The sequence below is a fragment of the Rana temporaria genome, chromosome 1, assembly GCF_905171775.1.
Source record: "Rana temporaria chromosome 1, aRanTem1.1, whole genome shotgun sequence".
Taxonomy (NCBI): Eukaryota; Metazoa; Chordata; class Amphibia; order Anura; family Ranidae; genus Rana; species Rana temporaria.
Window position 1 is genome coordinate 466,987,390 of NC_053489.1, and position 14,036 is coordinate 467,001,425.

The 14,036-nt window shown below is 40.1% G+C and overlaps 1 protein-coding gene across 1 annotated transcript in view; it reads right to left on the minus strand.

The window, feature by feature from the left end:
* Positions 1–14,036, minus strand: part of LOC120917170 (alcohol dehydrogenase 1-like) — a 67,047-nt gene that overhangs the window by 19,381 nt on the left and 33,630 nt on the right. The window contains exon 6 of the mRNA XM_040328272.1: positions 13,637–13,897. Within this exon, the coding sequence (XP_040184206.1) occupies positions 13,637–13,897 (261 nt within the window). The remainder of the gene's footprint in view (positions 1–13,636; positions 13,898–14,036) is intronic.

Sequence of the window (14,036 nt, forward strand, 5' to 3'; positions counted from 1 at the left end):
GAATGGTAGTTTTACCAGAACGAGCACTCCCTCTCATTTTTTACAACCCGAAAAACGACATAATTTAAAACGTTGTTAAAAAATGCAGCATGTTCGAAAAAAAAAAAAACGTTTTTCAGAACCCGAAAAATGATGTGAAGCCCACACACCATTTTAAATGACATTTTTTTTAAACGTCGTTTTTTTCATGCCGAAAAATGATCGTGTGTACGCGGCATTACACATCACCACAAATGTGTGGAGGAAAAGAAAAAAAAAAAGAATAGTTCCTGTTCTGTACTTCTCTGAAGCAGTAAAAAGTAGCAATGTAGGTGAGTCCTATCAGTCCTTCCGTCTGGGCTCACAAGTAAAATCTGGGATCAGGAAGGGTAAAAATATCACCTTGGTCATTCAGCGTGGTGATCGAATAAACCCGGTCAATCTTGCCGGGGCTTTTGATAACCACCCGATCATGGTATATGTGCCGGCCGTAACTCCAGGCTTCCAGACAACCTTCAAACTGAGTGTAGACACGGATAAAAGAGTAGTCAGTGTTGTGGGCGGGCTTTGACACGATTATATAGTCCCAAATGCTGTCTTTACATTCCTCTCGATTACCTTCAATCTCCTTCATGAGATCTGCAGGCACATACGGGAACTCCCACCCATAGTCCAGGGCCACCTTCTTCATAACAATTCTCTGAAGGCGAGCAAGCTTTGGCAGCGTGCGGGAGTGTCCCAGTCCCGGCATAACAAGAGCGTCTGGGGCTCTTTTTAACACAGGCAATGCATCTTGGGGTGGAACAGTCTCTCTGGTCTCATTACCTTTTGGTACTGCAACCTCCCAACTTGTTTGCGGGGGGCATCCACCTGCAGCGTGGTATCCCCTGAGTCCATCGGAGAACATTCTCTGGAGTTGCGGGTGGTTAGGGCACGGAACACTTTGCCCCATTTCAGCTCAGGCAACTCCGGCTCAAACCAATGGTAATCGCACGCGTCAGAAGAAGAGTCAATTTCAGAGCTATTGTACTCCTCCGCAGGCAAACAGACACGCTCAACTTTCGGTTTACTGTCCTTATCCTGCTTTCCAGACCTCTTCTTGGCCTCGACAGGGGCAACATCCTCCCTGGAGTCCGGTCCGGGTGTGCGCAGGGGTAGGCCTCGACCACAGCCGTGGGAGGCCTTTACGTATCCCACCTTCCTGATCCCGAGACACGTGGGCACCAATTCCATGCATGCAGTCTCTGTTGTATCATCCACTTTCACAGTAGGCACAGTCTCACTGACATCACAGTCACTTAGGTTGGGGGACACCATTGGAGTGGCAACGACGACAAATTGGCGGCAGCAGTGGTAGTAGCGGTGGGAGCGGGCATGGGAATGACTTCCTCCTCAGTCACAGCCCCTGTGACCCAGTCAACTCGAAACTCGCGGGGCGATTCCGTCGGTTGCTGAACTTGTAAAAGATACTCCCCGCACTTCGCGCATCGGATAAACGGCTGAATCCTGATCGTCAGCTCCGTGCATCTGGGGCAAGACACGCCTAGGGCCTCTACGCTGCCACTGGTGAACAGCGCAAACCGCCCTTGCATCTTCATACGAATTCCGGTGTCCGTTAGGGAAGCTCCGATGAGAACAGGAACCTGGTTGACTCCCGATAGAGACATAGTAGGCCTCAATGTCTCAGATGGCGTTGGGTACGTGGACATGTTTGCACGATCCTTTCTCGTGGGTGGGCAAATCACTCTGTCCTTTGGTGCCAAACTCGCCCTACGTCTCACGCAGGGATGGTTAACTCCTCCCACTCCGTTCTTTTCTGGGCACGTTGCTGGTACACATCACTCAGCTGCACGTGTGCCCAGACTTTCCAGTACCTGAACTTAACCCCTTTTTCACTGGCACAGTCCAACACCATGACAATTCTAAGGCTCTCAATGGCGGAATAAATTGCTCAGTTCAGTTACCAGAGGTAACAGCCAATCCCGGACGAGAACCCATGTGTAGCACTACCCCCGAAAGAGCTGCTGGTTTGTTTTGGGTGGCACGTTACCTCTGTATCTTCGCCATCTAGGGTACTGGATGAGAGCTGCAATAAAGTCATGGTCCACACTAGACATGTGCATTTCGTTTCGTTACGAATTCGGACAAATTTTTCATTATTCGGAAATTCGTATGCATCCGAATTTCCGAATTACAAAATTAACGAATTTAAACAAATTAGAAAAAACTCGAATCGAATTCGAAAAAACTCGAATCGAATTTGAAAACAAATTCAAATCGAATTTGAAAACAAATTCAAATCGAATTTGAAAAAATAGAAATTGATTTTCTAAAAACTACAATAAAATAGAATATAAAACAATAAAGCAATAGAATCAAAAATAATAGAATAGAAGTTAATAGAATGTAATAAAATAGAACATGACAGTTTTCCAAAATTCGAATAGTATAAATTTGAATTCTAGAATAGATTGGAAAATAATTAAAATTTATGGAAACTAAAATATAAAAGAATAGAAAAACAATAGAACAGAATAGAATCAATTATAATATATATTATATTTTATTATATTCTCTTGTTTTTCTTTTCTATTCCATTCTAATCTTTTCTATTCGAATTTGAATTCATTTATACAAAATTCGAATTTCTTATTGAATGAAATCGAATTTGAATAGAAAAGATTATTAAAGATTAGTTTCATATTAGAATTTGAATTTTTTTTGACCGAATTCCTAAAAAGTCGATCAAATTTAAAAAATTTGATTAGATTAGAAAAAATCTACTGCATTTGAAAAAATTCTACCACATTTGAAAAAAATCGACTAAATTTGAAAAAACTACCACATCCACATTTTTATTACATATAACCATTTTCCAAAATTCGAATTTCATATAGAATGAAATTGAATTGGAATAGAAAAGATTAGAATAGAATAGAAAATAATAGAAAAGTTAATAAACTAGAAAAACAATAGAACAGAATAGAATCAATTATAATATATATTATATTGTATTCTATTCTCTTGTTTTTCTTTTCTATTCCATTCTAATCTTTCCTATTCGAATTTGAATTCATTTTATACGAAATTCAAACTTCTTATTGAATGAAATCGAATTTGAATAGAAAAGATTATAAAAGATTAGCTTCATATTAGAATTTGAAAACATTTTGACCGAATTCCTAAAAAGTCGATCAAACTTGAAAAGTTTAATTCAATTAGAAAAAATCGACTGCATTTGAAAAAATTCTACCGCATTTGAAAACTATCTACCGAATTAGAAAAACCTACTGCATTTGAAAAAAATCTACTAGATTAGAAAAAACTACCACATTCGATTTTTTTTTACATATAACCATTTTCCAAAATTCGAATTTCATATAGAATGAAATCGAATTGGAATAGAAAAGATTTGGCAAAGAATAGAAAATAATAGAAAAGTTAATAAACTAGAACAATAGAACAGGATAGAATAAAATATAATATTTTATTCGCTTTTGTTATATTGTTTTTCTAGTCTATTCTTTTATATTATTTTCTATTCTATTCAAATCTTTTCTATTCTAATTCAAATTCATTCTATACGAAATTCGAACTTCTGAAGCCATCTTCCAAAATTTGAATTTCGTATAGAATGAATTAGAATCGAAAATACAAAAGAATAGAAAAGAAAATAATAGAAAAGAATGGCATAGAAATATTGTATATATATTTATATATTCAAATTCAAATTTCGGAAGATGGCTTCAGAAGTTCGAATTTTTTATAGAATGAATTTGAATAGAAAAGAATAGAAATACCCTAGAACAGAACAGAACAATATATAATTAAAAAAAAATTAAAAAATATATATATGTATATATAAAACCATTTTCCGAAATTCCAATTTTGTATAGAATGAATTTGAATAGAAATATATTTTATTCTATTCTGTTCTATTGTTTTTCTAGTTTATTATTTTCAATTTGTATTCTAATCTTTTAACCCTAACCATAATATTTATTTATATAACCATTTTCTGATGTATAGAATGATTTTGAATTAGAATAGAAAAGAATAGAAAAGATTAGAATAGATTAGAATAGAAAAGAAGAAACTAGAAAAACAATAGAAAATAATATAATATAACATATATTGTATCTTATTCTGTTCTATTGTTTTTCTAGTCTATTCTTTTCTATTCAAATTCAAGTTCATTTTATACAAAATTAGAATTTTCGGTTCTGTGCTATTGTTTTTCTATACTAGTATTCTAGTATTTCTAGTATTTTCGATTCTATTTTAATCTTTTCTATTCAAATTCGATTTCATTCTATACGAATTTCGAATTTCAGGAAATGGTTATATATAGTTTTGTTTAAATGTGGTAGCATTAATTCGAATTTGATAATTGTTTTCGAATTCGGTAGATTTGTTTTCAAATGCGTTAGAATTATTTCGAATGCGGTAGAATTTTTTTCGAATACGAAATGAATCCCGAAAACGAATGTAATGAATGCAACGAACTTAACTAAACAAATTTAATTAAATAACGAATCGAAACAAAACAAAACATTTTTTTTCATCCTGCACATGTCTAGTCCACATGACAGGTGTCTTTTCTGTGTTTTCATAACCCGACGTGGTAAAATAGTAAAATTTGTAGAAGGTGAAGGGATAGCAGAATGAAAGATAGCAAATTCAGGTGTAACTGGATACGGAAACAGTCCTGCTTCCAACGACAACTTTCGTCACCACTCTAGCCAGAGTGGGTATAGTGCATCTGGATAGGCCCCAATCTCAACCTAGCAGCCAGAGTGTCACTCGGAAACTTTCGGGTAAAGTCCCTGCCACAGACCTTCCCAAAGATAGAGATGTTTTCGGTCCAAAATCCCTCTTGACTGGATTCAGCACCCGGATCTCATAACAGCTGCAGTTAAATCAGGGACTGATAGGCGACCAACGTCCAGCCTCTCAGAACCGAAGTGTCCTTTGATGAGAAGATAGGCCTCTCCTGAAACACCAGCCCCGTGCGTCGGCTTCCTCCCACTGGATGGACAGCTCAGGACCACTCTCAAACTGGGGACCCAGTCGACTACTGGGCCCACAAGGCAGATCAGTTGCTCCGGACCAACGTGGTCCCGGAACCATGAACACTGCGATACACGCACACCCCGGCCAGGAGGACCATTCACAGGGGTGTGGTGGGATGGCTGCCCAGATGGTGGGTGGCAAACGAGAGACCCCGAAACCAATGGCGTCTGCCCTTTAAATACCTCTCCCCTGCTGGGGAGAAATATCCAACTACACTTGACCCCACTGCTGCCACCTGTCGGCCTGGGGCAGGACTCATTCCCCAGGCAACGGCAGTATGCACAGTCAGTACAGCCAAAGCTGGAGCAGAGGCCCTAAATTTAACCAAATAACAGGTTCAGAGCCAACTAACTCTCTGAACTCCCTCTAAATTTACAATAGCACCGGCTCTGAAAGTAGCCAGGTGCTACATATATTTAAAGGAATTTTTCATTTTCATTGTTTCACTTTAATCATCATTAAAATCACTGCTCTTGTAAAACAATATATTTGTTTAAATATTTTTTTTGCATTGATACATGTCCCCCCAGGGCAGTACCCAGATCCCTATACCCTTTTTTATGGCCAATAACTTGCATAGAAGCCTTCAAAATGGCGACTTTTGATTTTTCATGTTCAAGTCCCATAGACTTTAAAGGGGTTGTAAAGGAAACCCCCCCCCCCCCCTCAAGAGGCTTTCTCCACACCAGGAAGAAAGCCTTGCATTACGGTGGTGAGTTACAGACAGAAGAACAGGAAGTGAGGATTTCTCAGAAGAAATAAGGACATTTAAAAGCAAAATTGAAGGATGAGGTAAGTAAAGGAGGACTATTTAGGAAAAACAATGTTTTCAGTTCCAACCCCTTTAATAGAGTTTGCGGTTCGGGTCTGAACTTTTTCTCTGTCTCAGAGTACTGTTGCGAACTGAGGGAAATGTGTTTGGCCCATCGCTATTATCCCTCTAAAGGGGAGACCTGTATTAATGGCAACAAAAGAGGGGATTTCTCTCTTTTTTTTAAAGAGATTTCATCACAATTTCTGTTGTGTATTCAGGACAAAAACAATTAGTGGGATGCAGACAGCAAAAATAAAATGACTTTTGGCTTCCACATTTGGCTTTATAAACAAGGCTGAGTTGTTGATAGTGATACTGATGAGTCTTTTTTTCAAAGTATAAAAGTGTTGGACTCATATCTGTATAATTTGTGTGAGCAAATTTTCAGCTTGCCTTGGAAATTGATTGTTCCTGTCAGTCTGTAGTAAGGTTACCATTTAGAAGCCAGTACAAATAAGTAGACCCATCAAGTAATGTAACTATAAACCCAAGTCAAATGGTTTTAATTGAAGACTAAAATTGAAGCTTAGGTATAAGATTAAACAATATTATTTGACTTGACAGCTGTTAAGCACTTGCCGACCGGCTCATGCCGATATACGTCGGCAGAATGGCACGGCTGGGCATATCAACGTACCCGTACACGGCTTTTCAAGATGTGGCATTGTGGGCGCGTGCGTGCCGCGAGCTCCGTGAGTGTGACCGCAGGTCCCGCGGACTCGATATCCGCCGGAAGTCCCACAATAGTCTCACGGAGAGGAAGAACTAGGCAGAACGGGAAATGCTTGTTTACATCAGCATTTCCCCATTCTGCCTAGTGACAGGACACTGATCACAGCTCCCTGTGATCGGGAGTGGTGATCAGTGTCATGTCACACGTAGCCCACCCCCCTACGGTTAGAACACATTCCTAGGACACACTTAACCCCTTCAGTGCCCCCTACTGATTAACCTATTCACTGCCAGTGTAATTTTTACAGTAAATCAGTGCATTTTTATAGCACTCAAAAAGTACTGGAAATGGGCCCTACCTAGTAGTACAGCCCAGCGCTCAGGAATAAACTACCAAGATATCTTTAACGCAACTAGTCAGATGTTAGTACCCAAACAAAGCAGCTGCTTAAAATTATAACATGTATATCAAAAATGCGGAAATATTGAAAAAGGGATGTTCACCACGTGGGGGGGATTAGTCCCCTTCAGGGGATGCACTCACCAGATGTAAGATTTCAAACAGCATTCATTACACCTCCGTATCCACCGTCTACGGTTACCACTTTACTAATACAGGTACGTTACTGAGAAATGAAAACATCAGTCAACTGGGTGCTGTAGCTAATCCATAAGCTAATCGCCGCTTAGTGAAGGATTGGTTCAGGCGGCTCGGCTGCTCTAGTCCTGCAAAGGAAACTGAGTTCCTGCTGTGAAAAAAGTGCAGGAACTCCGTTCCCACAGGACTTGAGCCCTGATCTGGTGAGTGCATCCCCTGAAGGGGACTAATCCCCCCACGTGTTGAACATCCCTTGGTGAAAGGAGCACTTATGTTAAAGCACAGCAATCCCTGTCATCTTCACTGACTGTCATTTACACACAACGCATTGTTTGTAGCGCTGCTGCAGAGCTATTTGTGGACTCTCTGGGAGTTTTTCAATATTTCTGCATTTTTATAGCACTGATCGCTGTATAAATGACAATGTTCCCAAAATGGTGTCAAAAGTGTCCGATGTGTCCGCCAAAATGTCACAGTCACGATAAAAATCGCTGATCGCCACCATTACTATTAAAAAAAAAAATAATAATAAAAACGCCATAAAACTATCCCCAATCAATAAACAATCCCCAATCAATAAACAATCAATAAACAATTTTTTTTTTGCAAAAATATGTAGAAGAATATGTATCGGCCTAAACTGAGGAAAAACATTTTTACGTATATATTTTTTTGGGGGATATTTATTATAGCAAAAAGTAAAAAATATTGCTTTTTTCAAAATGTACACTCTTTTTTTGTTTATAGCGCAAAAAATAAAAACCGCAGAGGTGATCAAATACCACCAAAAGAAAGCTCTATTTGTGGGAAAAAAAAGGACATCAATTTTGTTTGGAAGCCGTAGTTAAAGCGACGCAGTGCCGAATCGCAAAAAGTGTTCTGGTCTTTGGGCAGCCAAATGGTCCGGTGCTGAAGTGGTTAAGACATCAGTCTTATTTAGTCATTTGATGCCAAATTTGATAACACTTTTAGTATTATTATCAAGCACTTGAATTATACAAGGTCATCGCTAAATCGCAGATCGCCACAGTGTCAGTATTCCCATGTGCCAGTTAAAATTTAGAAAAAAAGTATTACCTCCATTAGTATCATATTTTTACAGAAGCATGGAATTGTAGGTGTGGGATTCTACAGGGAGGAAGATACATTTAAATAACAATACAGATGTCCGTAGATGACCCTGGAATGAACAAGCCACTCACAGGACAGAAAAATGAAGAGATGAAATAATATCCTGACTATTGTTGCTTTGCTTAAACCAAGCTTTCCTTTGTTTTGCATGGAAAGTAAACACAGCTGGAAACAAATAATTTCCATACACATTTCCCTTTCACTATTTAATATTAAACGTGCTTGCTGGGATACCAAACTTTATACATTCTCTAAAGCATATTTGTTATTTTTGGACACTGACCGTCTATATGTATGTATGTATGTATGTATGTATGTATGTATATATATATATGTACCGGTATATATATATATATATATATATATATATATATATACACACATATATGTATGTATGTATGTGTATGTATATATATATATATATATATATATATATATATATATATATATGTACCGGTATATATATATATATATATATATATATATATATATATATATATATGTACCGGTGTGTGTGTATATATATATATATATATATATATATATATATATATATGTGAGTATGTGTGTCTTAGTATTCATGTAACAAGACAGCAGTAATTTCCTTACTCAAAATCGAGAAACAAATGTAATTTTTCCTCCTCCCACCCCGTGCAAAGGAAAATGGCTGCTGAAGGCCTGGAATGCTTTGCACCGCGAAAAACAGATGTCACAGGAGAAGGACCATATACAGATGAACCAATCATATACACATATATGTGATGACGTTTGCTTATGTCACCATGGGCCAGATTCACGTAGGGCAGCGGCGGCGTAACGTATCGTAGATACGTTACACCGCCGCAATTTTTCATCGCAAGTGCCTGATTCACCAAGCACTTACGATGAAAACTACGCCGGCGGCCTCCGGCGCAAAGCGGGCCAATTTAAATGGGCGTGTGCCATTTAAATTAGGCGCGCTCCCGCGCCAGACCTACTGCGCATGCTCCATTTCTTAATTCTTTTTTTGAACTGCGACGTGCGTAGCGTAATTCCGTATTCCCGGACGGCTTACGCAAACGACGTTATTTTTTAAATTTCGACGCGGGAACGACGGCCATACTTTACACAGCAATACGATTGCTGTGTAAAGTTAAGGCACCAAAAAAAAATGACTAACTTTGCGGCGGGAAACTAGACTAGCGGCGACGTAGCGAACGCAAAAAAAACGTCGGGGATCGCCGCAACTCCTAATTTGCATACCCGACGCTGGTTTACGACGCAAACTCCCTCCAGCGGCGGCCGCGGTATTGCATCTTAAGATCCGACAGTGTAAAACAATTACACCTGTCGGATCTTATGGCTATCTATGCGTAACTGATTCTATGAATCAGTCGCATAGATAGAAACAGAGATATGACTGCGTATCAGGAGAAACGTCGTCGTATCTCATTTGTGAATCTGGCCCTTTGTTTATATAAGGGGCTGTGACCTTGACTCCAGGGTTCCTGTTGATGATGAAGAGCTTACACTGATTGTCCCAGTGTGATTCTTTTGCATGCATGCATTCACATCACCTTAGATTTGGATCAGAGGCAGAATAGAACAGCATTCGGGAATTGGACCAGGGATAAACCTATAGCATTACAGGCGACGTCTGTGCGGTGCGATTTCAGCCATACATCCACACCAAAATAGTGCAGGACCCTTCCCCCTCTCCCCGCACCTGAATCGCACTGTAAGGGTGTTCACGCCCATGTGATGTGATTCGGGCAATCGCACTGCAATTGGGGTGTTGTTAAGATAACATTGACACCTGCAGCAGATTGCATGGATGGCGAAAGATTGCTTTGGACTACAATGCAATGAAACGCAGTGAATCTTGTGTGTTTCCCGCATCGCATTAGTGTGAACCAGGGCTGAAAGGGACAAATTTTATAATACTGTAAATTATGTTAACACATAAGAAATTACGAAGCTACAGTACAAAACAAAGGAAATAATATATTTTCAGGACTTTAATATATTCATACCACTAGATCAAAAAGTGTAGCTTAACTATCTGATCTAAAGTGATTATAAATCACCTTGTAAAACAACCCACTTCTTTTAAAAAATTAAATGCAAACATTTTTTATAGATATAAAAAAATATATAAAAACCTTTTTTTATAAGTGATCACATTCCCTCTGTTCTCAGCTGTATAAGAGCTGGGGAAAGGAGAAGCAGCAGTACACTGAGCTTCCCAGAGAATCGCTGTGCAGCAGGGGTGTGTCAGGACAAGTCTGATCATTGGAGGAGAGTAAACAGAGTTGCCAGCATAGCTAAGGAACTGACCATAGTGTGCTCTCCTGCTTAGTGTGGTCAGTTTTTAAGAGGAAATCAAGGGGACTGGCAGGAACAGCAGGGATTTCACATAAGAGAAGCAATACAAAGATAACAGGATACTTTCTCATACACGTACATGGTACAGCAGGCACACATCAAGAATATGAAGTGGTGAGGTAACAAACACTTTAAGAGATAATTGTAAAAAACTATCCGCTTAAAGGTTTTGTACACTTTCAAATGTTTTCATTGTTTTAACTAGGTATTAGTGTGGTTATATTCCGTGTATTGTTTTGTTGCCTTACCTTGGGCTCACATGTTGTGGGTGCAGTGTGTAGTGTTCATGGCTAATCAATTCCTTAATGTTCATACATTAATTTACCTAGCTTGTCCCTATCTGTGAAAGGCATCCAACCCATGCCTAGTAATTTCCTCTGTGTTGCGTTACAAATGGGGGAGTGCTAATGATATGAAGCTGCATGGTGAGCTCTGTGTTAATTGCTCTGCCTTTTTGTTTCAGATCTAAAGCTTAGTACACATGCACTAACAGTGCGATCTCAGTACAGTGATCTCCCCCGTTGAGCTATTGTGTTCTGATCACTCATCACACATCTTTTGACTACCAATGCTGATCGTCTGCTTCAACAAAAGCCAGTCATTAGACCAACTTCTGTCTGATATACAACTGTACACACCATCCAAATGTCCGGTTCTTGCTTAACCTGCCAATATTTGGATTGCGTGTACCAGTGGCGGCCCGTCCATAGGGACGCACGGGCGCCGCCCCCCCCCTCCCACAGTCACAAAAAAAAAAACAAAAAAAAAAAACGGGCCCTTTAAGAACTTTTATTCGGCTAAAATGTCATTTTGACATTTTAGCCGCAGTTCTGGCGGCCGTCTATAGAGGGCGCTGCAGCGCCACCCCCTCTCGCAAATAACACACATTCGTGCATAAATGCACAAATGTATGTTATTGTTGGTTGCCAGCGCTGCCTGGTCTATTCAGATAACCGGATGCGGGACGCCGGTTACCCGAATAGCGGCAGCTGGTTGGCTGAGGGGAACTGCCTATCAAAGCCAGCGGCTCTGATAGGCTTTTCTCCGGCTCTCAGCTGTCTATACTCTGAGCGCAGGCAATCTGCGCTCATTGTATAAGACAAACGGCCGTTTCAGCCAATCAGGTTCCCGGATTCTGGTTATCAGGAACCTGATTGGCTGAAGCTTCACCACAGCGGCAGAAGACATCGAGGGAGCACATGGAATCCTCAGGTAAGTGCTTTTTACAGGGAAAGGGGCACAGTGACATCATGGGGCACAGTGGTGACAAAGGGCACAGAGGTGACAATTGGCACAGTGGCATCATGGGGCACAGTGGTGAGTGACAATGGGCACAGTGGCATCATGGGGCACAGTGGTGACAATGGGCACAGTGGCATCATGGGGCACAGTGGTGACAATGGGCACAGTGGCATCATGGGGCACAGTGGTGACAATGGGCACAGTGGCATCATGGGGCACAGTGGTGACAATTAAAGGGCACAGTGGTGACAATTGGCACAGTGGCAACAGTTGAGGGGCACAGTGGCTGCGTTTGATGGCATAGCGCAGTGGTGACAATTGATGGCACAGTGGCTGCGTTTGATGGCATGGCACAGTGGTGACAATTGATGGCACAGTGGCTGCGTTTGATGGCATGGCACAGTGGTGACAATTGATGGCACAGTTGCTGTTTGATGGCATGGCACAGTGGTGACAATTGATGGCACAGTGGCTGCGTTTGATGGCATGGCACAGTGGTGACAATTGATGGCACAGTTGCTGTGTTTGATGGCATGGCACAGTGGTGACAATTGATGGCACAGTGGCTGCATTTGATGGCACAGTGGCTGCATGTGATGGGCACAGTGAGGCTGCAATTTTTTTTTTTTCGTTTGCGCCCCCCCAAAAATTTTGAGCACCAGCCGCCACTGGCGTGTACCCAGCATAATTCATAGCTCCTGATTGTCTCTTATTTTGGACAAAAACCCCCTGTCCCTCATGCAGCCTCAGTTGTCCCTCTTTTTGGTCGGATGTGTACTTTTCTATATACAATGTACTGGTAGTTTATTTTCCAAAAGTGTTGTGCTGCACTAAACTTTTATCCAACCTCTATATCACTGCATTTATTATTTTAAAAAGCCTATATAAAAAAAGGAGGTGAAAAGAGCACTGTGTGTTTTAGCCAATCATTTTCAGCATATTAGATCTTTCACCGTGTCCTTTGTCTACATAGAGTGTGTGCTAAAAGGTGCCCCTCTCCATCATAAAGTTTATACTTACATTTTACCTGTTTTTTCTGTAATATACTTCCTGTCCTAGGGGGACAATGCTCATACACTATACTGCATCTACAGAGAAGCATTGACGCCCTAGGACAGTAAGGGTGTAGGACTTCAGAACTCTATTTTCCTTATCTATGTTGCATACAGTGAAGTGTTTTGTAGTTCACAGACTGAATTGGCAGGGATGGTAACATTGCTCGTAACTTCAGAGTAGCAAAGGCAGTGTTTTGTTAGCTTAAAGGGGTTGTAAAGGTTTGTTTTTTATTTTCTAAATAGGTTCCTTTAAGCTAGTGCATTGTTGGTTCACGAACCTTTTCTTCGATTTCCCTTCTAAATGTTTTTTTTTCTTTGTTTGTCCGAATTTCTTACTCCATGTTCCTCCTCAGTAAGCTGTTCTAGCTGACTAACCCCCCAGGGGGTGATGGGGGAGAGCTTACTGAGGAGAAACAGGAAGTGAGAAATTCAGACAAAGAAAAATAAAACATTTAGAAGAGAAATCGAAGGAAAAGGTTAGTAAACCAACAATGCACTAGCTTAAAGGAACCTATTTAGATAATAAAAAAATAACCTTTAGAACCCCTTTAAGCAAGAAGTTACAAGGTCAGGCAGATCAACAGCTTTTTTTTAATTCATCAGTTTAATGGCTTTTTGTATCAGATTAATTGAGCAAAAATATGGGCGATTTGTTAAACAGAGCCATTATTAGGATCAAATATTTAAGTAGCTAAATTAGGTACCCACCATGATATCAGGTCTTCCAATGCACTCAAACGAGTAGTTGGTTCCACCATCTGTCATCTTTAGTAACACCTCATGGATGGGAGCTTCAAATTCTTTTGGATTGAGGCATTCGGTAGCTCCCAATTCTTTGGCTTTTTCAAACTTATCACTATTTACATCAACTCCAATGATTTTGGCAGCTCCAGCAATCTTACATCCAATTACTACAGAGAGGCCAATGCCACCTAACCCAAACACAACACAGGTTGATCCAGGAGTTACCTGCAACAGAACAGGACACAATAACATGTATGTATAGTCAAACCTTTTTATTTTTTACAGCATACTAAAGGGTTAAAACCCCTGCCAGATTATTTTTAACATCTGTGCCCGAATAAGATTTCCCTTTGCTTCCTGCTCC